Source organism: Prionailurus bengalensis, chromosome X, assembly GCF_016509475.1.
Source record: "Prionailurus bengalensis isolate Pbe53 chromosome X, Fcat_Pben_1.1_paternal_pri, whole genome shotgun sequence".
Taxonomy (NCBI): Eukaryota; Metazoa; Chordata; class Mammalia; order Carnivora; family Felidae; genus Prionailurus; species Prionailurus bengalensis.
In genome coordinates this window covers 48,376,575-48,401,023 of record NC_057361.1, presented here as the reverse complement: position 1 = coordinate 48,401,023, position 24,449 = coordinate 48,376,575, and the positions used below count along the sequence as shown (strand labels likewise).

Below are 24,449 nucleotides of genomic sequence, written 5' to 3'. Positions count from 1 at the left end.
ATTTACAAAAATCATTCACAATGATTAAGTGGGATGTATTCCTGGGTTGCAAAGGTGTTTCAGATTTGCAAATCAATGTGATATATTACATTAATAAAAGAAAGGATAAGAGCCATATGATCATTTCAATAGATGAAAAAAAAGCAGTAGACATCCATTGATGATAGAAACCCTGAACAAAGTAGATTTAGAGGGAACATACCTGAACATAATAAAGGCCACATATGAATAACCCACAGCCAATATTACCCTCAATGGGAAAAATTGACAGCTTTTCTTGCATGGTCAGGAACAAGGCAGGGATGTTCACTCTCACCACTGTTTATTACCATAGTACTGGAAGTACTGGATGCCCTAGTCCCAGCAATCAAACAAACAAACAAAAAGAAATTAAAGGAATCCAAATCATTAAGGAAGAAGTAAAACTTTCACTATTTGAGATGACATGATACTCTGTACAGAAACTTGAAAAGACTCCACGAGAAAAACTGCTTAATGAATAAGCATTAAAATTGATATAAGCATATAAAAATGAATTAATGAATAAGCATTTAAAAAAAACTGATAAATGAATTCAGTAAAGCCACAGGATCCAAATCCACATACAGAAATCTGTTGCATTTCCATATGCTAATAATGAAATAGCAGAAAGAGAAATTAAGGAAACAATTCCACTTATAACTACACTAGAAATGATAAGATACCTAGGAATAAACCTAACCAAAAAGGTGAAAGACCTGTACTCTGAAAAGTACAACACACTGATGAAAAAATTTGAAAAAGACACAAAGAAATGGAAATACATTCTATGATCAAGCATTGGAAGAACGCATATTGTTAAAATGTCTATACTACTGAAAGCAATCTACACATTTAAGGCAATCCCTATCAAAATAACGCCAGCATTTTTCACAGAGTTAGAATAAACAGTCCTCCCAAAATTTCTATGGAACCACAAGAAACCTTGAATAGCCAAACAATATTGAAAAAGCAAAGCAAATCTGGAGGCATCATAGTTCCAGACTTAAAGTTATATTACAAAGTTATAGTTATCAAGACAGTATGGTACTGGCACAAAACTAGACACATAGATTAATGGAACAGAACAGAGAACCCAGAAATAATCCCACAACTATAGGTCAGTGAATCTTCGACAAAGCAGGAAAGAAAATGGGAAAAAGTGTCTCTTCAACAAATCATGTTTGGAAAATTGGACAGCAACATGCAAAAGAATGAACTGGACCACTTTCTTATACCATACACAAAAATAAATTCAAAATGAATTAAAGACCTAAATGTGAGACCCGAAGCCATAAAAATCCTAGAGGAGAACACAGGCAGTAACCTCTTTGACATCGCATGTAACAACTTCTTTCTAGATAAGTTTCCTGGGGCAAGGGAAACAAAAGCAAAAATAAACTATTGGGACTTTATCAAAATAAAATGCTTCTGTACAGTGAGGGAAACATTAAAAATATTCCAAAAAGCAACCCTTTGGAATGGAAGATATTTGAAAATGATATATCTGATAAAGGGTTATATCTAAAATATATAAGGAATTTATAAAATTCAACACCCAAAAACCAAATAACCCAATGAAAAATGGGCAGAATACATGAAGAGATATTTTTTCCAAAGCAGGCATACAGATGGCCAACAGACACATGAAAATATGCTCAACAGTTCTGATCATCAGGGTAATGCAAATCAAAACTACAGTGAGGTATCAGTTCACACCTGTCAAAATGGCTAAAATCACCATGACAATAAACAAAAGTTGTTGGCAAGGGTTTGGTAAAGGAGAAACCTCTTGCACTGTTGAAGGGAATGCAAACTGGTGCAGCCACTGTGGAAAACAATATGGAGTTTCCTTAAAAAGTTAAAAAAAAAAACACCCTAGCCTATGATTCAGCAATATCACTACTAGATGTTTATGCAAAGAATATGAAAATACTAATTCAAAGGGATACATGTTCCCCAATGTTTATAGCAGCATTATCTCCAACAGCCAAATTTTGGAAATAGCCCAAGTGTCCATGGACTGATGAATGGATAAAGAAGAGGTGTGTATATATGCATACATACACACACACACACACACACACACACACAGTGTACACAATAGAATATTAGCCATAAAAGGAATGAAATCTTCCCATATGCAACGACATAGATAGAAGTGGATAGTATTATGCTAAATGAAATAAGAGAGAAAAAAATATCATGTAATTTCAGTAATGTGTGGAATCTAAGGTACAAGCCAAATGACCAAAGAAAAAGAGAGAGAGAGAGAGAGAGAGAGAGAGAGAGAGAGAGAATGAGGCAAACCAAGAAACAGACTCTTAACTATAAAGAACAAACGGATGGTTACCAGAATGGAGGTAGGTGGGAAGATGGGTTAAATAGGTGATAGGATTAAGGAGTGCACTTGTGATGAGCCCTGGGTGTATATGGCAGTGTTGAATCCCTGTATTGCACACCTGAAACTAATATTACACTGTATGATAACTAACTGAATTTAAATAAATCTTTAAAAATAAATGAAAAGGCCATACAATCCAGTTGTTCCACTGTTGGTATTTACCGAAAGAAATCAAAAACACAAATTTGATAGGATATATGCACCCCTACATTTATTGCCGCATTATTTACAATAGCCACATATGGAAGTCACCCAGTGCCCATTGATAGATGAATGGAGAAAGAAAATATGGTACATATATACAATGGAATATGGTGCAAACATAAAAAAAAAAAAGAATGGAATCGTGCCATTTGCTACAATATGGATGGGCCTAGAGGATATTATGCCAAGTAAAAGAAGTCCAACAATGAAAAAGAAATGCCACATAATTTCACTCATATGTGGACTCTTAAATACAAAACAAAATGAATAAACAAAAAGACCCTTAAATACAGAGAACCAGCTGGTGGTTGCCGCAGGAGATGTGGGTGTGATGATAGGCAAAATAGGTAAAGAGGATTAAGAGGTACAAATTTCCAGTTATAAAATAAATAAGTCATGAAGATGAAAAATACAGCATAGGCAATATAGTCAAGAATATTTTAATAATATTGTATGGTACAAATGGTGACTATACTTATATTGAGCACTGGGAAATGTACAGGATTGTTGAACCACTATATTCTACACCTGAAACTAATATAAACTATGTCATCTATACTTTAATAATAAATTAAAATAAATAAATAACTTATGGTAATTTTCAGATTCTGGAATATATAACAGAAAGAATTTATGCAGAAATATCTACATAGTGTATTGGCGTATGGTCAAATGGCAAAAAAGAAAACTGCAGATCAATATGTAGAGTATGATCCCATTTATGTAAATATAATGTTGTAATATGTAAAAATAATATGTAAATATAATACTAATGATGATATTCTGCTCCACAGATGAAATTGCTTGATTATGACATAGTCCAGCTGCCCTAGAATTGAGAAGGAAAGGGGAACATAGTGAGAAGAGGAGAATAAAAATTAAAAGGGGAAAAGGAAAAGGTAATAGAAAGGAGAAGATAGAGAAATTCACATTTTTAACTGTATATAATGAAAGGGAGCATAGTTCTTAAAGAATGTGAGTTCCAAAGAGTGTGAGTTCTGGAACAGACTGCCAGAGTTCATAGTGGGCCTCTGTACTTACTAGCCAGGTAATTATCAAATAGTTACCTCACCTCTCTGATCCTCAGTTTCTTCATCTGTAACATGGGGATAATAGCACCTTATTGGGATGTGCTAAATTAATCCCTGTAAAGCAGTTAATGACAGTTCTGGTACATAGTAATCACTCAATCAACATTAGCTGCTATTTTTTTTAATTTTTTAAAAATTTTTAAAAATGTTTTTATTTATTTTTGAGACAGAGAGAGACAGACATTGAGCAGGGGAGGGGCAGAGAGAGAAGGAGACACAATCTGAAGCAGACTCCAGGCTCTGAGCTGTCAGCACAGAGCCTGACATGGGGCTCAAACTCACAGACTGTGAGATCATGACCTGAGCTGAAGTCGGAGGCTTAACCGACTGAGCCACCCAGGAGCCCCTAGCTGCTATTTTTTTTTTTTAACCAGTCAGTGTGCAAAGTTTTCTGTAGATGATGTTATTAAATTGTTACAACGACCTGGATGTAGTCTGTGAAAGCTGAGGCCATTCCCACTTGTGCTACAGTTGCTTCTGAGTTTTATCATCCTCCTTTTATAGTTGAGGGAAACCAAGGGTCAGAGAGGTGATTTTGCTCAAGGTGCTATAGCTACATATTGATTATCTAATTCCAAAACCCAGCAGGCTCATTTAACTATTCCAGAGGAGGAAGAGAAAGAAAATAGGAGAGAGGTAGTGCTAAGTGATGGGGTTGGGTGATAGGGGACTACACTGGGTTTTATCTCTAGCAAAAGCCTTAGATACCCTTGGGGCCAATGGATAGCCTGGCCAGCAGGAGAGAAGGGTGGAGCTGAGCCAAGCGGGGAGGGATAAATGCCAGGTCCTGACTCACAGCACCCACCCGTCGTTCGTTCGTTCGTCCTCAGTGCAGGGCAACAGGTAAGAGTTGCTTTCAGCCTGGGTGCACTCTTTCTGGTCTTCTGCCCACCTCAAGGCTGCATACGCTGACTCTCTGGCCTCACTAGATCTAACTTTGTTCCTTAGAATCTGTCATTTTCTCTCTCACTTTTCTCTCTTTTTCTTTTTTCTCTTTCTTTTCTTTATCCCCTTCTCTTCTTTCTCTTTTTTTCTCTTTATATATTTTTTGGCTTTCTTTGGTCTTTTCCTCCCTTGTTTCCCCTCCTTTGTTGGTATTTAAGATCATTCACTTCAATTCTGACACTCTAGCTTTCTCTTAATTTTCCTTTGTCTGATTTCTGTCTGTATATTCTTCTCCCAATCTTTTTTTTTCTCTTTTTTATACTCTGTATCTCTCAATCTCTGTCTGTATCTATATTCCTTTTCTTCTCTGTTTCCCAGAAAAAGGTCTTGATATTTATTCCAACAATTCTCCATTTCTCCTTCACTTTGACTCTTTCTCTCTGCTCAGATGATGGCAGAGCTCGACGGGTCAGTGCCTAGATGGCCAGAGGTAGGGAGAGAAAATTGAGGGAATGTGGGGATGATGGGAAGGATGAATTGGGTAGAGAGAGATTTGAAGGAACTGAGAATTGAATAATTAGCATAAAGGGGAGAAGGTGGAAGAGGAATGTTGTGTCACTATAAGGGCCCTATGCTGAAAGTCAATAGATTTGTATTCTCACCCCAATTCACTGTGAGACCCTAGACAAGTCATTCACTCTCTGAAAACAGGGCTTGTCTTATGACTTCCACAACCTCTTCTGATTTTGATTTTGTGGTCTTCTAAATTTTTGTTTCTAAAAATTTCTGGTTCTATGATTCCAAGTATCTAAAATTCTCTATGATTCTTCCATGATGGTGGGAGGATACTAGGAGGGGAAGTAAGGCCTGATGCTTCCAATTCCTGAAGAGAAGTGATCACATCTCCTCCAAACTTAACTGATTCTTGCAAAGCAGGCCACAAAGGGGAAATAGCAAGTAATGTGGCAATGAGTGGTTTCTGGCTCTCTTCTGGGATAGAGTTGTGCTTGGCCCTTCTGATCTCTGGGACTAAAGATTGGTTCTGACATGAAAGGGGATTTTAAGGTGCAGGGAACACCTTCAAGTAATAATATGTCACGTGGCCATTATACCTTTTGTTAAAAGCATTGTTTTAAGAAGATCCTTGGCAAGGATTATCACACAATGGGTGCATAGTTAAATGAAATGAATGAATGAATGCTCACCGGTGCCTGAAATTCCACTACAATTAGAAATCTGTTCCTTTCGTAAAGGCATTTGTCAAAGTCCAAAATCATATGTCCCAGAAAGGGGCCTGTTAGTGCAGCAGAGGGGATTGATGTCTAGAGTCAGTCTTTCAGTCAAGAAAATATGTAGTAATATTTGAATCATAGATCCATAATGGTTAAGGTATCAGTCTCTGGAGCCAGATGACCTAGGTTTGAATCGTGCCTCTCCTACTAACTAGCTTGGTCACCTGGATAGGTTACTTAATATTTGGGGGCTTCAGTTTCCTCAGGTTTGAAATAAAATTGATATTAGTGTCTACCTCACAGTGTTGTTGTTAGAATTAAATAAGTCAGTGCATGTGAAGCATTTACAACAGTGTTTCACTATTAGGACCAGATGAAATCTATGAAGTTATCTAGTCCAATGTCTATGGAGAAATTGAGGCCCAGAGAAGAAAAGTACAGAGCCCAAGTTCACACAGTATGTTGTAATAGGATAAGGACAAAAATCAGAATTGAGGCAAGAATCAATTTTTGTGAACTAGTCTAGTGTATTCATGATGTGACTTTACTTGGATGTACCTTCACTTTCTCTACATAGAAAGTATAGAAAATAAAAATAATAGCTAACATATTTTTCAGTATTTAAAATAGGTACTGTTTTATATACTTTGTACAGATTATTTTGCCAAAACTTCACAACATCCCTGTGAAGTAAATTGTCTTTGTTATTATCTACATTTTACAGATATAAGATATAGAGAAGAGACATAACTTTTCTAAGGTCTCAGAGCTAGTGAGCGGTACAGCCAGGATTCAAAAATGTCTGGCTCCCAAAGCTGTGCTCTTAATACCCTAAATTGCCTAAAATACTTTCTTGATTTAATTTTACACACTACAGTCCCATGATAGATAGTGAAATGGAATGGAAACAGAGCTGAAGGTAACTAGACTATAAGATTATGGGTCATAAAGATGGGCAGGCAGAGTGAGGCTGGACAAACTTGAGGAAAGGAGTATCAGAACAGAGAAATTTGAATTGAAGCTTGAAAGAACTTGATAATTCAACAAATTCAAAGAAGTAGTCTGTATTTTCCCAGGTCACTCAGAATATCATTGTCAAAAGTCCCTTAGAGATGATGAGTGTATTGAATTTCTTTCATTTTTATTTTTATTTTTTTAATATGAAACTTATAGTCAAATTGGTTTCCATACAACACCCAGTGCTCATCCCAACAGGTGCCCTCCTCAATGCCCATCACCCACTTTTCCCTCCCTTTCACCCCCCATCAACCCTCAGTTTATTCTGTTTTTAATAGTTTCTTATGGTTTGGCTCCCTCCCTCTCTAACTTTTTTTCCTCCCCTCCCCCATGGTCCTCTGTTAAGTTTCTCAGGATACACATAAGAGTGAAAATATATGGTATCTGTCTTTCTCTGTATGACTTATTTCACTTAGCATAACACTCTCCAGTTCCATCCATGTTGCTACAAAAGGCCATATTTCATTCTTTCTCATTGCCAAGTAGTATTCCATTGTATATATAAACCACATCTTCTTTATCCATTCATCACTTCTCTAAAGAAGACATCCAGATGGCCAATACGCACATGAAAAGATGCTCAACATCACTCCTCATCAGGGAAATACAAATCAAAACCACACTGAGATACCACCTCATGACAGTCAGAGTGGCTAAAATGAACAAATCAGGAGACTATATATGCTGGAGAGGATGTGGAGAAAGGGGAACCCTCTTGCACTGTTGGTGGGAATGTAAATGGTGCAGCCACTCTGGAAAACAGCGTGGAGGTTCCTCATAAAATTAAAAATAGATCTACCACATGACCCAGCAATATCACTGCTAGGAATTTACCCAAGGGATACAGGAGTGCTGATGCATAGGGGCACTTGTTTATACCCCAATGTTTATAGAAGCGCTTTCAACAATGGCCAAAGTATGGAAAGACCCTGAATGTCCATCAACTGATGAATGGATAAAGAAATTGTGGTTTATATATACAATGGAATACTACTTGACAATGAAAAAGAATGAAATATGGCCTTTTGTAGCAATGTGGAAGGAACTGGAGAGTGTTATGCTAAGTGAAATAAGTCATACAGGGAAAGACAGATACAATATGTTTTCTTTCATTTTTATACACGGGGTGGGAGTAAACCATAATCCACCATTATTCCAAGGTAGGACAGGACCCTTCTTCCAATCTTGGGGGATTTTCTTCCCATTACATACCCCAATGTTGTTGTCATTATTGTTGTCAGTGTCGATGTTGGGAAAAGGAGTTTTCAAGAGCCTGGAACCTGGCCATTTTCTTTGCCTGCCTTTCCCTGGACCATCCACCCATCCTTACCAAATTTAGCCAGAGTTAGCCCCAGCCAGATGGTCAGAAATGATTCTAAAAAGGAGTTCCCCTCCTCTCCCACACCCTGGTCTCAACTTAGGGAGTGGTCAGACCCCAATGGTGATAAATACTGGGAGCTTTATCTGTGGTCTGCAGACTCAGCCCTAAGTGCTTTGGCCTTTGCAGGCAGGCAGGGAAAAGGGGGACTCATATCTCTACATATGAGGTAGGCATTAGATCCAATTCATTACCTACCTCATGAACTAGCCATAAATGCCTTACATTTGACAGCTGATGAAAGCTATGAACCAGAGAGGGGAAGTGGCTTTCCAAGAACATCCAACAGGGAGTTGGGAAGCTGAAATTGAAGTAGGGAAAGCTAACATTTATTGAAAACTTACTGTGTGCTAGGCATTGTTCTAAAGGCTTAACATGAGTTTCATTTAGTTTTTTCACTACCTTGGCCTTTCCCAATTTCAGGGCCCATAGTCCCTGCCCCACATACTGACCTATGTTCCCGTGACAGCCTGTGAATATTGTAGAGAGAATATTCTTGGATAAACAAGGGGAAGAGATTGCTTTGTGAATTAGGGGGGGAAGGATGATACTCTGTAAGATATGAAGGAGGTTGCAGTATGAGGACAGGGCCATGAGTTCCTCCTGTTCATTTTTGCCTTCCAATATAAAGTTCTGTATACTGGAGGTCCTGCTACATTCTACTCAGTATCTCTTCTGGTGGTGCCAGGGCCTTAGTCTTTCCACATTCCCCCATATCTCTCCTATTGTCCTGTCCCATATTTTGTCTCACTGGATGACATTGGACCTCCAGTTTGCCCTTTTCCTTTTAATCTATTTCTCCTTTCATGTTCATTGTCTTTCTCTTTTGTATCTCTTACCCCTCCCTCATCTTAATCCTAAACCCACCTTAACCACCTCGCCATCTGTATTCTTTGATCTAGTCTCTACTCCTTTCTCTCTTGCTCAGCCTCTCTCTCATCTCCCTCAGTGGGGTTGATTTCATCTTCCTGTAACTCTTCTGTGTTTCTCTCCCTCACCCCTACTCTCTCTGGAAGCATTTCTCCTTTATCTTTGAACCCTGCTGACTCTCTGCTCCTACTGTATTCTCTCCTCTCCTGCTCTCAGTTTTTTTAGTCTTTGTAGTTTCTGTAGTTACTTCCATCTCTCCTCATGTCCATTTTATATCCCTCTGTCTGTCTCTGCCTATACCTCTGCTCTGTCACTCAATCTCTCTCTCTCTCTCTCTCTCTCTCTCTCTCATCTAAGTCTCTTTGCTTATCCTTTTGTATTTCCCATCATCATTTTTTCTGTTTTTTTTTTTTTTCTGGATAAGTCCTCCTCTCCCTGTTCATATAACTACCCTATCCCTTTTCCCTATGTTGTTGATCTCTTTCTTCCCCACAATTTCTGTCTTCTTTTTTTAAAATTTTTAAATGTTTATTTATTTTTGAGGGACAGAGAGAGACATGGAACGAGTGGGGGAGGGGCCGAGAGAGAGGGAGACACAGAATCCGAAGCAGGCTCCAGGTTCCAAGCCATCAGTGCAGAGCCCAATGTGGGGCTCGAACTCACAAGCTGTGAGATCATGACCCGAGCCGAAGTTGGACGCTCAACCCACTGAGCCACCCAGGTGCCCCACAATTTCTGTCTTCTAACTTCACCACTATCACTGTACCTTTGTTCTCTCTTACTTTCCTATTTTTATCTTTCCCAATTTCTCTTTTCTCCTGACTCTTCTTTCACCTGCTCTTCTTTTCTTTATTCCTCTTGAGTCCCTGTTCATTCATTAACTTACTCTTAAATTCATCAAATAGTTATTGAATGCCTACTATAAGTATTTGGTTTCTTTTTTCTGATCTTCATTCTGTCCCTTCTCTTCTCTATCATAGCCTCTGCCTCTTACATTATCCCATAGACTTGTTTCCCAGACCCTTTGGGTCTTGTTTTCATCTCCTTCTCTAACTGTCCTTTTCTAAAATCCAGTTGCAAGTTCAAAGAAAGCAAAATACCAGTCTAGTGGCACATGGCCTGTAGAGCCTAAAGCCCGCCTTTTTGTCCTATTTCCCTGAATCTACTTAAGCTGGTACCTGTGGTCTCAAACTCCTTTTCCCTTGGTGGCTGGGCCTGCTCAGGAAACACTCTAAGCCAAACCCCAGGAGCCCTGGCCAATGGCATCTGTCTGCATTAGCAGGCTGAATATTAACTTGGCTGAGGCTCATATTCTTAGAAAGATTTTTAGCCTTAAGTGTTATCAAAGAGTTGGTAAGTTGTAAGCTCTCATCCTGCCACACACAATCACACTTTAGTACTCCTCACCATCACAGAAGGGGTCAGTGGCAGTCTGAATCAGAATTCAGGCTTCCTGACCTTCAGCTGGAACTTTCCTTTATCACTTTGTCTAATGGTCATTGTCTTATTTATTCCTCCCTGATGCTCTATTGGTACATTTTTACATTGGGAAAAGTTCTTGCCATGGAAGGATGATAAGTACATCTCTTGGGAGGGCAGCATGCACTGGGTGGGAAGGATCAAACACAGGAATGACCCTTGGCTTTTGGCCAGGCCTTCATGGTGGACTCTCATCTCTTCCACATCTTCTGCAGGACTTCGGGCTCAGTATGGTAGCAGCAGTCATGTTGCTACAGTGCTGTCCGGTGTTTTCCCGGGGCCACATAGGCCTCCTGGGCAAGATGATAAAGACTCACCAGTTCCTGTTTGGTATTGGACGCTGTCCTATCCTGACCACCCAAGGACAAACTAGTTCTCAAATCCACCTTAAGGCAACCAAGGCTGGAAGAGGTAAGAAGTTTATGGCAAATTGGAGAGAATGTTTGAGTCCTGGAGACAAAGTGCCAAGTCATACTGGCCATCATTACCTAACAAATGGGAAAGTTCATATGAAAAGTGTCGAGGCAAATAAGTTAATCCCCAAATTCACCTGGGGTCTGACTTCTGCCAATATTTCTCACGAGAGTCTCACTCCCATCCTCTCACACTCTATATAATCCAGTCTTGCTGAAACTACTTAAAATTACCTGGATCAATTCTATGGTCTCAAGCTTCTGAGTCTTTACTCCTGTCAAATGACGCTCACCCATGTATCTCATACTTCTCATGTGACACTTTACTTGAGCATCATCTATCTCCTCTGTGAGCCTTGTTTATACTTCCAGCCTGTCCAATTCCAATTCTGGGTCATGTCCACTCCCTCTTTTAGACTTTCATAGCCCATGTCCTCCCTCTCATTCCAGCACTGTTCATAATGTGTCTTCAGTGTATGCCATTTATGCCAGCCTAGAAGCTCCTTTAGCACAGGGACCAAGACTTATCTATTTCTGTATCTCTATCATAGCCTGAGATAGAGCTTTGGGATATAGTAGGTTTCAGTAATCATTGTTAAACGTATGGTTGGAAATGCATTGCTACTTACTCTCTTGCCTTTGCATAGACTCTCCATCTTGGGCCAAGAGCCACTGTCCCTTTATGCTGTCAGAACTCCAGGATGGGAAGAGCAAGATTGTGCAGAAGGCAGCTCCAGAAGTCCAGGAGGATGTAAAGACTTTCAAGACAGGTTGGAGTCAAGTGCCACCTCATCCAGCTTCTACTCCTAATGCTTGAACTCACTTCATCACAGTCCTCAGCTAGGCTAATTCAAGGTCAGCTAGTACACATCCCATGATGGGAAGTCCAGTCTTTTCCAAAGGTACCCTGGTAGGCAATAGCTTAGACAGTGTACTGAAATGTACCCTCCCCAACACACATATGTGCATAGGCTCTTGTAACTTTTAGCTATTAGTCTAAAATAGCCCTCTAGAGTTCTTCCTCCTCTATCCCAAGTGGCTAAATGGATCCCAACAGTTTGGGTTCCCACATTTAAGCAATACCACTCTATGACAATCTGGATTTGCATGAAAGAATAAGTGCTAGAAGCAGATACATCTTTCAGAAGGGCATGAAGCCCAGGTCAACTTAATTGGTGCAGACTTGTCGTATACTCTGGGTCTAAAGTTCTTTTTTGTCCAGCAAGAAAGTGAGATGCAGGATTAAAATGTGAGAGATGGCTAAGGTCCAGGAGGAGACAAGAGCCCCAATTAAGGGCCCTTGTTCCATTTTTATTAGGATCAGAAGGCTTACAAACATAGTGATGGACATGCACAAAGAGACAGTAAGTCTGTGAACATTAACTTATGGGCATGAAGGAAAGAGGGGTTTAAAGATAATACAGTATTAGGGGTTTGGGTCAATATAAAACAAAATCCTGGTGCCAGGCAGATGGTTGTTAATGGCAGACTGTGTCTGTCTACCTTAGCTAGCCTAGGGGATAAGACAGATAAAGCATGCTACCTCAGGGTTAACAAGGCACCTTTCTTTTGCTTATTAGCTCTCCTCTGGGCAACTTCACCCAGTAGCGGTCTATAGCCCTATTTGCCTGTTTACATAAATTGGTCCTTCCTTCCTGTGAAAGCAGCTTTTTTGGGGGGTGTATCCGCCCTGAATACCTAATCTTACTTACCTCACCTACCTTTGTATTGGGGCTTTTGCCCCGCCCTCTCTATACCTGTTTACCTAATCTTGTTTATCCAAACTTGAGTGTGAGCATCCTATGGCTTTATAATTCTTTATGCCTTGTTAACCCATTAGTGCAGGCTCAGGGAATTCCTAAGCTTATTCCCCACACAGACTATTCAAGATAATCACATTTGAAAGATGATCACAGTGTTGATATTTTTCATAGGCCCTTTTGGGATATTAAAGGTAAAACTTTCAAAATTGAATTTTAATGACATTCAGAAAAGAAGAGTATGGTACACTGTCCTGCATATACCTCCCAACTGCAAGATGCAGGGTGGCAGCCCCAGTTACTTAACCCAAGGGAAAATTCTAATGAGGAAAATATAACACCTTATAGAAGGTGTCCTGACACAGGTTTCCACTTAAGGAGATGAGTAGGGGCTCCCTTTACAGAATATTTCTTCTCTCTGCAGGCTTCTCTACTTCATAAACTTGAATTTTCATGTTGTATTGAGTTTTAAAAGGACAGCACATGCTTTCTTTTTTCTCCCCTCTCTTCATGGCCAATGAATCCCACACTCTCTGTCAGACCTGCACAGCTCCCTGGCCTCAACCAGCCTAAGAAATCCATTGTCCAGTCTTCCGGAGCCAGAGCTAATTTCAGAAAAGGTCACACACCTGGTTCAGAACAACATGGTTGGTGAGTTTGATGAGGTGGATATAGAGAGGTAGGAATGTGGAAGAAGTGCTGAAGAGGCCTCTGAAATGATAGAGGAAATGTCAGTAAGTGCTTTGGAACCAAAGGGAGTCTAGGTTTAAATTTTAATGCTGGCACTTGCTGGATATTTGTGGTTTGGCAAGTAAGTCACTTCCCTTTAGTGAGATTTTAATACCTGCCTCAACAGGTTATCATGAGGAAGAAATAAAATTAGGTTTATGGAAATGTTTCTAGCTGTTTTCAAGGCTCTTTAAATACTAGGTTTACTCCTATATTTCTTCTCTTTGCTTCCCTCAAAAACTCATCCTTTACTGAGAGCCTTTTCTTTTCCCTTTCTTGTATGTTTTTATAGTGTTTATATTAATTTTTCATAATGCAATTTGGCCTTTTTCTAATATAAAAGGAATATGAATCATTGTATTTTTCAACAGATACAGGAAAATATAAAGAGGGAAATTTAAATCACTCAGAGCTCCACCATTCACGATTACCTTTTTGTTATATTTTCTTCCAGATATCTTCCCATGACTGACCACACACACACACACACACACCACACACCTCCTATGCTTCCCTCCATATGCATGTTTTTTATTAGGAATGGGATTTTATTCTATCAGTTTTGTTATCTTGCTTTGTTTACCTAACAATATGTCATGGGCATCATTTCATGTCCCTAAGCATAGAGCTGCATAATAATTATTAATGGTTGAAATGTCTTCTGTAGCATGGATATACCATCAATTAAGTTAATCAAGCATTTATTATTCAGGTTATTCAATTTTTCATTCAATTTTTCAAATTTTCTTCTGGTTTATATTGTATGTTGGTTTTATGTACATATAAATGTACTCAATGATAATATATAGTATTATCTTAGACCCAGTATGGATATACTAGAGGTTATTTAGCTATTCCCCTATTGAGTTGTTTTTAGTTTTTCCTATTACAAACAGTGATGTAACAAGCAACGTTGAATATACTCCTCATGCACATAGGTAAGTTTTTTTCTCTAGGATAACATTAAGAGGTGAAAATTCTTAGGGTGTAAGGTTGTGTACAATTTCAGTATTAATAAATATTGTCAATTAGTGCTCCAAAGGGGTGTACCAGTTATCAAAGAGAGTATCCATATTCTCACACCCTCTCCAGCACTTGATATTATCAAACTTTTAAATCATTATCAACATGGGTAAAAATTTGATTTTGCAGTTTGATTTTCCTTGATTAAGCATCCTCTTCCACATTTATTGAATTTTCTATTTATATTCTTTGCCCATTTTTCTACTGGTGTGAAAAATTTTCATAGTTATTTTTCAGAATTATTAAAAAATAAGTTCTGGGTACACCTGGGTTGCTCATTTTGTTAAATGTGGGATTCTTAATTTCAGCTCAGGTCATGATCCCCCAGTTTGTGGGACTGAGCCCCACATCAGGCTCTGCACTGACAGCTCAGAGTCTGCTTGGGATTCTCTCCCCCTCTCTCTCTCTGCCCCTCCCCCTCTCTCACAATAAATAAATAAATTTTTAAAAAATAATAATTAAAAAATAAGTTCTTGATGTCAATCATTTTTCTGTTAAAAATGCTGCAAATATTTCTCTAAGTATGTCAGCATTTGCATTTTAAAAACTCTTGATACATATTTCTAAACATCCCTATAGCAAAGATGTTACCAACTTACATCCCTACCATGTAAGTTGTCATTTGCAACAATCATGATTTCTGTCTCATGTATAGAGTTCTAGAGTTTAACAAATCTTTTGGCATACATTATGGCACTTTATCCTGAAAATAGTATTGCTCCATTTTGTACTAGTAGCAGTTTAAAAAATAAACTCTAGGTCACTTACTTGTAGGTCACTTACTTGCTGCAAAATCTTGGTCAAGTTACCTAAACTGTCTATGTCTCCATTTTCTCATCTGTAAAATGAATATACTAATAAAACTCTCCAGGGGCACCTGGGTGGCTCAGTCAGTTAAGCATCTGACTGTGGCTCAGGTTAGGATCTCACAGTTCCTGAGTTTGAGTCTCACATTGGACTCTGCTGACAGCTCAGAGCCTGGATCATGCTCCAGATTCTGTGTCTCCCTCTCTCTCTGCTCCTCCCCCACTTGCACTCTGACTCTCTCTCTCTCTCAAAAATAAACATTAAAAAATTTTAAAAAATAACCGGTTGTGAGGAATACATGAAATAATATTTATAACATCCCTAAGAGAAGGCATTACATGTAATGAGCACTTGTTAAATACTGGTTGTAATAATATAATTAAACATTGGCTATTACTATTACTATGACTACTACTACTACTATCATTGCAATAACATTACTATGTACCAGACATTAGTTTGGGTGTATTACATTCTGTTTGTCATCAAATGCTCACAATTCTGCAAGAAGATATTAGCCCCATTCTACAGATGAGGATATTAAAACTAAGAGAGGATTTATGACTTGCCCAAGGTCACATAACTAGGAAGTGGCAGAGAAATGACTAGAGACCAGATCTGTCGAAACTCTTTTTACTGAAGCTAGAAGTAGTGATTTCAGTAAGAAGGCTAACCTTAGAAAAAGAGAGGAGGCCATGCCAGGGGTAGGCAGCCCAAGTGATGTATGAATAAATTACTTGAGTGAATAAGCAAGTGAGAAAGCAAAGGGATAGTTGAATGAAATAGTGGAGAGTTACTGTGGTTCAGTAAGTTCATGACTTATCAAATAAATGAATAAATAGAGAACTGGAGAACTCAAAATCAACAGTGCCAATGAAATATGGACTAATCAGGAAGTAATTTAAAATGAATTATTTTCATCTCCATCTCTACTTCTGCAGGGAACGATGTTTTTGATTATGACCAGTTTTTCAGGCACAAGATCATGGAGAAGAAACAGGACCACACCTACCGTGTGTTCAAGACTGTAAACCGCTGGGCTGATGCATACCCCTTTGCCCAACACTTTTCTGAGGCCTCTGTGGCCTCAAAGGATGTGTCTGTCTGGTGCAGTAATGATTATCTAGGCATGAGCCGACACCCTCGGGTTTTGCAAGCTACACAGTGAGTAGTAAGATCTGGGCCATGAGCTGTGGGAACACAGGGAATACAGAGAAGAATCAAAGCCACACATGGGAAAGGCAGAGCTAGCAGTGGAAACCTGGGTTCTACCTACCAACCCTTTTGTTCATGGTCTTCCAGCATATCTAATCCTCAGATATGAACAATGTCAATCAACAAACCATGATTTTCAAAGTCCTAATTGTCCAGTTTTATGAGAAGATGAAAGGCCAAGCAAGTCCCACTTTCCATGAGCTCTTACTTTGGTTACAGAATGAGTATTGCCAGAGATAGTATGTGACCTCCTCTAGAAGGTCTTCCAAGCTGTTTACATTCAACCTAGCTTCTCCCTCCATCCCTGAATGCCATCAGCCTGAGAAGGAGGACCCAGGTGTCATCATTTTCTCCATCTTGCCCTCAACTTGATTACATAGGACATAGCTCATAAGGATCACTAATTCAACACTGTCCTCAATGAAGAGAAACCTGCTCAGTTCCTCAGTGCCTGACAAGGGTTTCTTTCCCCCTCTCCTTGTCTACCCTGTTTTCTCCTCGCCAGGGAGACCCTGCAGCGTCATGGAGCTGGAGCTGGTGGTACTCGCAATATCTCAGGTACCAGTAAGTTTCATGTGGAGCTGGAGCAGGAGCTGGCTGAGCTGCACCAAAAAGACGCAGCCCTACTCTTCTCTTCCTGCTTTGTGGCCAATGACTCTACTCTATTCACCCTGGCAAAGATCCTGCCAGGTAAGCCTGGGGCCTGAGTTCTGCTTATTGTTGGTATCCTGCAGTACAGCATGCAGCCTCACTGCCTTCATCACTTTTTCCATCTATTATGAGTTCATTTCCTCCCATTGCCCTTTCTTCTTACCCACTTTGTGTATCCTCAGAGCTGGATGACTATATCCTTCTCATTTCTCCCCTTCTGCACTTAAGCTGAAGACTACTACAGAGTAGTAGTGATAGTAGTGCCCAAACTCACAGATGGTTGACACCATAAATGTATCACCTCACAACTCAACTGGGCTCTTAACACTCATAAACAGTCCTATTATGTCTCCATACTAGCTTTTTCCAAACTTTCTTCTCTTTTAAAACCTGTGACTATCTTTTCTTTCACTCTTAGCAAATAGCCTCACATCTCACATCACAAAAAAAAGAAGCCACCAGACAGAAATTCTTTTAACTTGCAGCCACCAAACCTACAAACATCTAATTTTTCATCTGCCCTTCTTTCATTCTTTTCTTTTACAATTTGAAGGCACATCTCTTCTGCCTAAAGCCAATCCCAGTGGATCCCATCTGGACCTAATCTTCCCAATCTCCCACTCTCTAGTTAATAATGTCCTCAACTCATATGCCTGTCATTCTATCACAGCTCCAATCACAGATGACTATAACTCTCCACCTTTTCCATGTCAATCCTAGGTGTATATAATTTCTCAGATGGGAGCCACTAAAAATTCATGGTACCCAACCTTTACCAGGACCTGTATGATGTCTGGCAATTCTGTTTCTATGGTCAGCCCTCCAAGTCTCCAAAGCAGTTTTGCAAATCCCCCATTCTTCTCAGCCTTCCCACACTTCCACCTCACCTTCACCCATAGCAAGTGACTTCACCTCCTTCCTCCCTGAAAATAGAAGACCCTAGGTAGCAATGTCCTCAACTCCTTGACAAAAACTACCTACAAACTCAAACATCCCCACATGTCCTCTCACTTTTTCTCTCCTGTCACAATGAAAGAGGTGCCCTTTTTCTTGTTGACTAATCCTTTTTGCTGGTGCTCTGTCTCTTTCTCCTCTGCCTCCTTAGGAACCTTGATCTATCACTTCCCTCTCTCCTTGTGTCTTCAGCCTCTCCTCTTTAAACACACTAATGTCTCTTTCATCTAAAAAAATGTCCTCTCGGGGCGCCTGGGTGGCGCAGTCGGTTAAGCGTCCGACTTCAGCCAGGTCACGATCTCGTGGTCCGTGAGTTCGAGCCCCGCGTCAGGCTCTGGGCTGACAGCTCAGAGCCTGGAGCCTGTTTCCGATTCTGTGTCTCCCTCTCTCTCTGCCCCTCCCCCGTTCACGCTCTGTCTCTCTCTGTCACCCCAAAAATAAATAAACGTTGAAAAAAAAATTAAAAAAAAATGTCCTCTCATCAGTCTCTAGCTACTGCCCTATCTCTATCCTCCCTATAACAGACAAACTGCTTGAGAGAAGTCTCCACACTGGCTATCTACTATCTTACTTCTGTTGATTCTTCAGCACACTGTAAACATCCCCACTACGTCTCAGAAACTTTTGTGAGATCACACATAACCCCAACCAAATCCAACCTCTTTGGGATTTTTTTCAGTGAACCTCCTCTTCAATCATTAGAATTAAACGTCTTTCCATTTCTACTGCCACCATCCTAGCCTAAACCAAAATCATTTTCTTAATTCACTTTTGCCCTCCTGTATTCTTTTCTTCATGGTAGTCAGAATAATATTTTTTTTAATGCAAACTTATCTTCATTACCCTTCTGCCAAAAACCCTGTAGTATATCCTTATTGTACTTAGGACCAAACCCAAACTTTTTATCATGGCTTCTAAAGTCCTCAATAATCTAGCTTCATTCTACCTCTTCAGCCTCATCTTTTGATACCGCTCCTCTCACTCTTTCATTCAGTAACATATTTATTTACTCACTTATAATTAAGTAATGTGTCCATCTGTTCATTCAAGAAATGTTTACTCAACATCTACTGTGTACTTAGCCTTATACTAAGTACCAGAGACAGAAAGATACAAAAATATCTGATATCTTTTAGTTTTGTTGATTGTTTCCTTCCCTGTGCATAAACTTTTTATTCTGAAGTCCCAATAGTTTATTTTTGCTTTTGTTTCCATTGCCTCGGGAAACATATCTAGTAAGAATCTACACCCAAGGTCAAAGACGTTACTGCCTGTGTTTTCCTCTGGGATTTTTCCTCTCACATTTACGTCTTTAATCCATTTTAAATTTATTTTTGGGTATGGTGTAAGAAAGTGGTCTACTTTCATTGTTTTGCATGTTGCTGTCCAGTTTTCTCAACACCATTTCTTGAAGAGACTGTCTTTTTCCCATTGGATATTCTATCATGTTTTGTTGAAAATTAATTGACAAACAATTGCAGAATCATATCTGGGTTTTCTATTTTGTTCCATTGATGTATGTGTCTGTTTTTGTGCCAGTACCATACTGTTTTGATCACTATAGCTTTGCAATATAACTTAAAGTCCAGAATTGTGATACCTTCACCTTTTCTTTTCTTTTTTTAAAATGTGTTTATTCATTTTTGAGAGAGAGAGAGCATGAGCAAGGGAGGGACAGAGAGGGGGGGACAGAGGATCTGGAATGGGCTCTGTGCTGACAGCAGTGAGCCTGATGTGGGGCTCAAACTCACAGACCATGAGATCATGACCTGAGCTGAAGTTGGACACTCAACCGACTGAGCCACCCAGGTGCCCCTGCTTTTCATGTTCAAGGTTGCTTTAGCTATTTGTGGTCTTTTGTGGTTCCATACAAATTTTAGAATTGTTTGTTCTAGCTCTGTGAAAAATGCTGGTGGTATTTTGATAAGGATTGCATTAAATGTGTAGATTGTTTTGGGTAGTATAGACATTTAAACAATATTTGGTTTTCCCATCCATGAGCATGGAATGTCTTTCCATTTCTTTGTGTCCTCTTCAATTTCTTTCATCAGTTTTCTAAACTTTTCAGAGTACAGGTCTTTCACCTCTTTGGTTAGGTTTATTCCTAGGTGTCTTATTGTTTCTGGTGCAATTATAAATAGGATTGATTCCTTAATTTCTCTTTCTGCTGCTTCATTATTGGTGTATAGAAATGCAACAGATTTCTGTATGTTGATTTTGTATCCTGCGACTTTACTGAATTCATTTATCAGTTCTAAGCAGTTTTTTGGCAGAGTCTTTCCAGTTTTCTATATAGAGTACTATGTCATCTGCAAATAGTGAAAGTTTTACTTCTTCCTTACTCATTTGGATTCCTTTAATTTCTTTTTGTTGTCTGGTTGTTGTGACCTGGACTTCTAGTACTATATTGAATAAGAGTGGTAAGAGTGTACATCCCTGTCTTGTTCCTGACCATACAGGAAAACTCTCAGTTTTTCCTCACTGAGGATGATATTGGCTGTGGTTTATTCATATGTGGCCTTTATTATGTTGAGATATGTTCCCTATAAACCTACTTTGTTCAGGGTTTCTATCATCAGTGGATGTTGTACTTTGTCAAATGCTTTTTCTGCATCTATTGAAATGATCATATGATCTTTATTTTTTCTTTTATTGATGTGGTGTATCACATTGATTGATTTGCAAATATCAAACCACCCTTGCAAACCAGAATAAATCCCACTTGATCATAGCGAATAACTTTTTAAAAATATATTATTGGATTCAGTTTGCTGGTATTTTATTGAGAATCTTTGCATATATATTCATTGGGGGTACTGGCCTGTATTTCTCTGTTTTAGTGGAGTCTTTATCTGGTTTTAGTATCATGGTAATGCTGGATGCATAGAATGAATTTGGAAGTTTTTCTTCCTTTTCTAGTTTTTGAAATAGTTTGAGAAGAATAAGTATTAGCTCTTCTGCTCTGCTCTGACATGCCATGAGCTTATGATTCAAACTGAAAATCTGCTAAGTATCTACCCTGTAACAATAAGCAGAGAGATGCTACCTGAAAGAGGTGGGATTTTATTTAGACCAGGGAGAATCTAGTATCAGTCCAAGTCGACAAGCATTCCCTGGGATAAACTTCTTTCCACGGCTTGATCTTATATATTTTGATTTTATATATTTAGACCCTGCCCTCAAGAAACTCTAGGGCTTCTTGGGAAATTAAAATTTTGTCCACCCCAAGATAGTGCCAAATCAGGGTTAGAATTGACTGAAGAGAAGGGCATAGGGGTCAAAATTTCAGGCAGGGTAGTCCTTTCAAGGGAGGAAGAGGTGTCAAAAAGACTTCCAGAGGAGAAGGAAGCAGAGCAGGATCTTCAAAGGGAGGGAGGGTTGGCTCTCTGCCCCTGTCAGGTCAGTCCTGAGGTTGAAGTAGAAATACCAGAACAGAAGCTTAAGAAATATGACTCTGGTTCTTCAGGGTGCACGATTTACTCAGATGCAGGCAATCATGCTTCAATGATCCAAGGTATCCGCAACAGTGGAGCAGCCAAGTTTGTCTTCAGGCACAATGACCCTGACCACCTGAAGAAACTTCTAAAAGAGTCCAACCCTAAGATACCTAAAATTGTGGCCTTTGAGACCGTTCACTCCATGGATGGTATGTACATCATAAAAAACATGATGACAATAATAGCTGACACATATAGAATTTTTTATATGTCAAGAAAAATTATAGTATTTTACATGTATTAATTCACTTAATCTTCACAACAATTCTATGAGGTAGGTACTATTATTATTTCTATTTATTTATATGAGGAATCTGAGACACAAACAAGTAACTTGCCCAAGGTCATATAGCCAGTATAAGCTGAAGGATGGAGGCAGCTATTATACTGATCTTACAGGTTAAAAAACTGAAGTTCAGAGACAGCACTCAACTTGTCTTGGTTGGATCAGTAAATTGTTGCCAAAGTATTTGCACCTAGTACAAATGATTCCAATTCCTTCACACAATACTCCATTAGAAATGATGTGCATATCAATCACCCAAGTGTCTGGTTTCTGCAATGAAAAATTTTACAAACCATTGGCTGAAAGTTTTTGCAAGGTCTAGTATGAAGCATTGGAATCAAAATTTGTTTGCAAGTGAGACAGACCTGGGCTCAAGCCTCACCTCTGGCACTTACTGGTTCTATGGTATTGGGTAACTCTTAAACTCCCTGAGTCTCAGTTTTCCCCAACATAAAATATTTGGTTGCAAGAATTAGAGACAATGGAAGTCATCCCATTTGTTATGATCTAAGTAGAAATAAATGATCTTTACCCTTCTTCCTCTGATCTTCCCCTAACTAAAACAATGCTCAAATTGCTACCTATTGCTACCTTTTTGAGCAGAATTCATGTGTTTTAGGCATTACTTTCTTGATTTATTAAAGAGAGATGCCCTCACTTCATTTCAATTTGTTGTTTTTCCAACTGAAACAAAGGAGAGTCCATAGTATTACCTGATTTAGCTTATATAAGTGCCATCAGCATAACGTAACTGTGATGCTGAAATAGCGGAACCAGACTATTCATGTTCAAATCCCAATATGACAACTTAATAGCTTGGGCAAATTTCTTAATTGCTCTGTGTCTGTTGCTTTATTTGTAAAATGGAGGTTATAATAGAGTAGCTGTGAGAATTTAGTTGATATAGGTGAAGAACTTACTGTTGTGCCCACTGCAGTTCTACAACTAGCTGAAACTAGTCTAATTCATTGTCTTTAGTGGAAACCATCTTGGGATCATTTAACTTCCTTACATTTGCAAGTGAATGGCTCCTTATTTTGTTGGCAGAAACTGCTTAAACTATCAATTCTAGGGTTAAATTTCTCCCATTGAAATGATGCTTGAGTCATCTTACTCTTTATCTCAAGTTCCACTTCCTGTGATTTTCTTCCCTCATATTGTCCCAAGAGTTGCTCACATTCTTTAATCCTGGTTTGGAACCCCTGTTTTCACCTGAAGAACGTTCTTCTGTATTCCAACTGCCTGCATCTCAGCATTTTGCAGATGGGGAAAGACAGAATGTATGAGTTCTTGTATATGCAGAGTGGCCACAAAGTCTATATATGAGATTCATAGCCATTTGAAGACCTTATAAACAATTATAAGCATAGAAGATGTCTAGAATAACGTGGGAAAATGGTAAATCTGTATGAATAGTGAGAAACATACAGATTACTTCTAATTCTCTTTCATTCAATAAACTGAGACTGTGCCTGTGGGAGGGTGCCCTCAGGTAACAGTATTGACATAGATGAGAGAAACCCAATCCCACAGAGGCACAGAAAAGACAAAGTGATAGAGGCACAAGGAAACTCAGAAAGAGACACAAACCTACAGAGAAAGTCTGAAGCAGAAAGAGGTAGACAGAAAGGGACACAAACAGCGAGATGGTTAAATTAGGGAGGAAGGGGAGGGAGGGAAGGAGAGAAAAAAAGAGAAAGAGAAAAACAAAAGCAGAGACAGAAAAATGGAGACATAGAAATAACAATGGAAATGGTTATGGAAAAAAGATAATGACAGAAATCCAGAAAGATAGAAACAAGGAGGACCAGTGAAGTATAAAGATATTGACAGGGATTCCAAAAGCACCTGCCTGAGTGAATGAATTGGATCTGAAATCAGGACGGCATTAACCTAGATCAAAAAGTTGCTTTTTTTTAAATTTATTAAAACAAAGGCATCATATGGGCCAGTGCAACCCTAAGTGAAAATACACAGACTTGTAGGAGGGGAAAAAAAATTGAATGAGGCTGGGAAATGCCTTAAACAAGAGGACAGATACTGTCAGAAGTAAAAAGTAGAGAGGTAAGCTTTGATTGCAAACTAGGGATAATACACACACGCACGCAAACACACACACACACACACACACAAACACACACACACACACCCTTTGAGTGGGAATGAGGTGGAAGCATTCAACACATTTAAAGAGGTTTGAAATAGTCCCGAGTATACACACCCTCATCCTTTTCCAACCCCAAAGTAGTTATGGGTCACAAACCCTGGGGAAGGGTTGTAATCTCCTACCTCTATTTTCTCAGGTGCCATCTGTCCCCTTGAGGAGTTGTGTGATGTGGCCCACCAGTACGGAGCTCTGACCTTCGTGGATGAGGTTCACGCTGTAGGACTATATGGGTCCCGGGGTGCTGGGATTGGGGAGCGTGATGGAGTTATGCACAAGATTGACATTGTCTCTGGAACTCTTGGTGAGTGAGTACCTTGGGCTGCCTTTATATATAATCCAGAAACAAGGCCCCTGTAAGGCCCTTTCCTT

The 24,449-nt window shown here is 39.2% G+C and overlaps 1 protein-coding gene across 2 annotated transcripts in view; it reads left to right on the top strand.

Annotated features, from left to right (window-relative positions):
* Window positions 1–4,442: 4,442 nt before the first annotated feature.
* ALAS2 (5'-aminolevulinate synthase 2) overlaps window positions 4,443–24,449 on the top strand; it is a 27,975-nt gene continuing 7,968 nt past the window's right edge. Inside the window, exons 1-8 of one of the 2 annotated variants that reach the window (XM_043571062.1) lie at window positions 4,443–4,560; window positions 10,794–10,989; window positions 11,639–11,761; window positions 13,292–13,402; window positions 16,252–16,474; window positions 17,031–17,215; window positions 21,597–21,776; window positions 24,217–24,381. In XM_043571062.1, the coding sequence (XP_043426997.1) occupies window positions 4,495–4,560; window positions 10,794–10,989; window positions 11,639–11,761; window positions 13,292–13,402; window positions 16,252–16,474; window positions 17,031–17,215; window positions 21,597–21,776; window positions 24,217–24,381 (1,249 nt within the window). In that variant the 5' untranslated portion in view covers window positions 4,443–4,494. The remainder of the gene's footprint in view (window positions 4,561–10,793; window positions 10,990–11,638; window positions 11,762–13,291; window positions 13,403–16,251; window positions 16,475–17,030; window positions 17,216–21,596; window positions 21,777–24,216; window positions 24,382–24,449) is intronic. The other variant, XM_043571063.1, reaches the window with a different exon arrangement.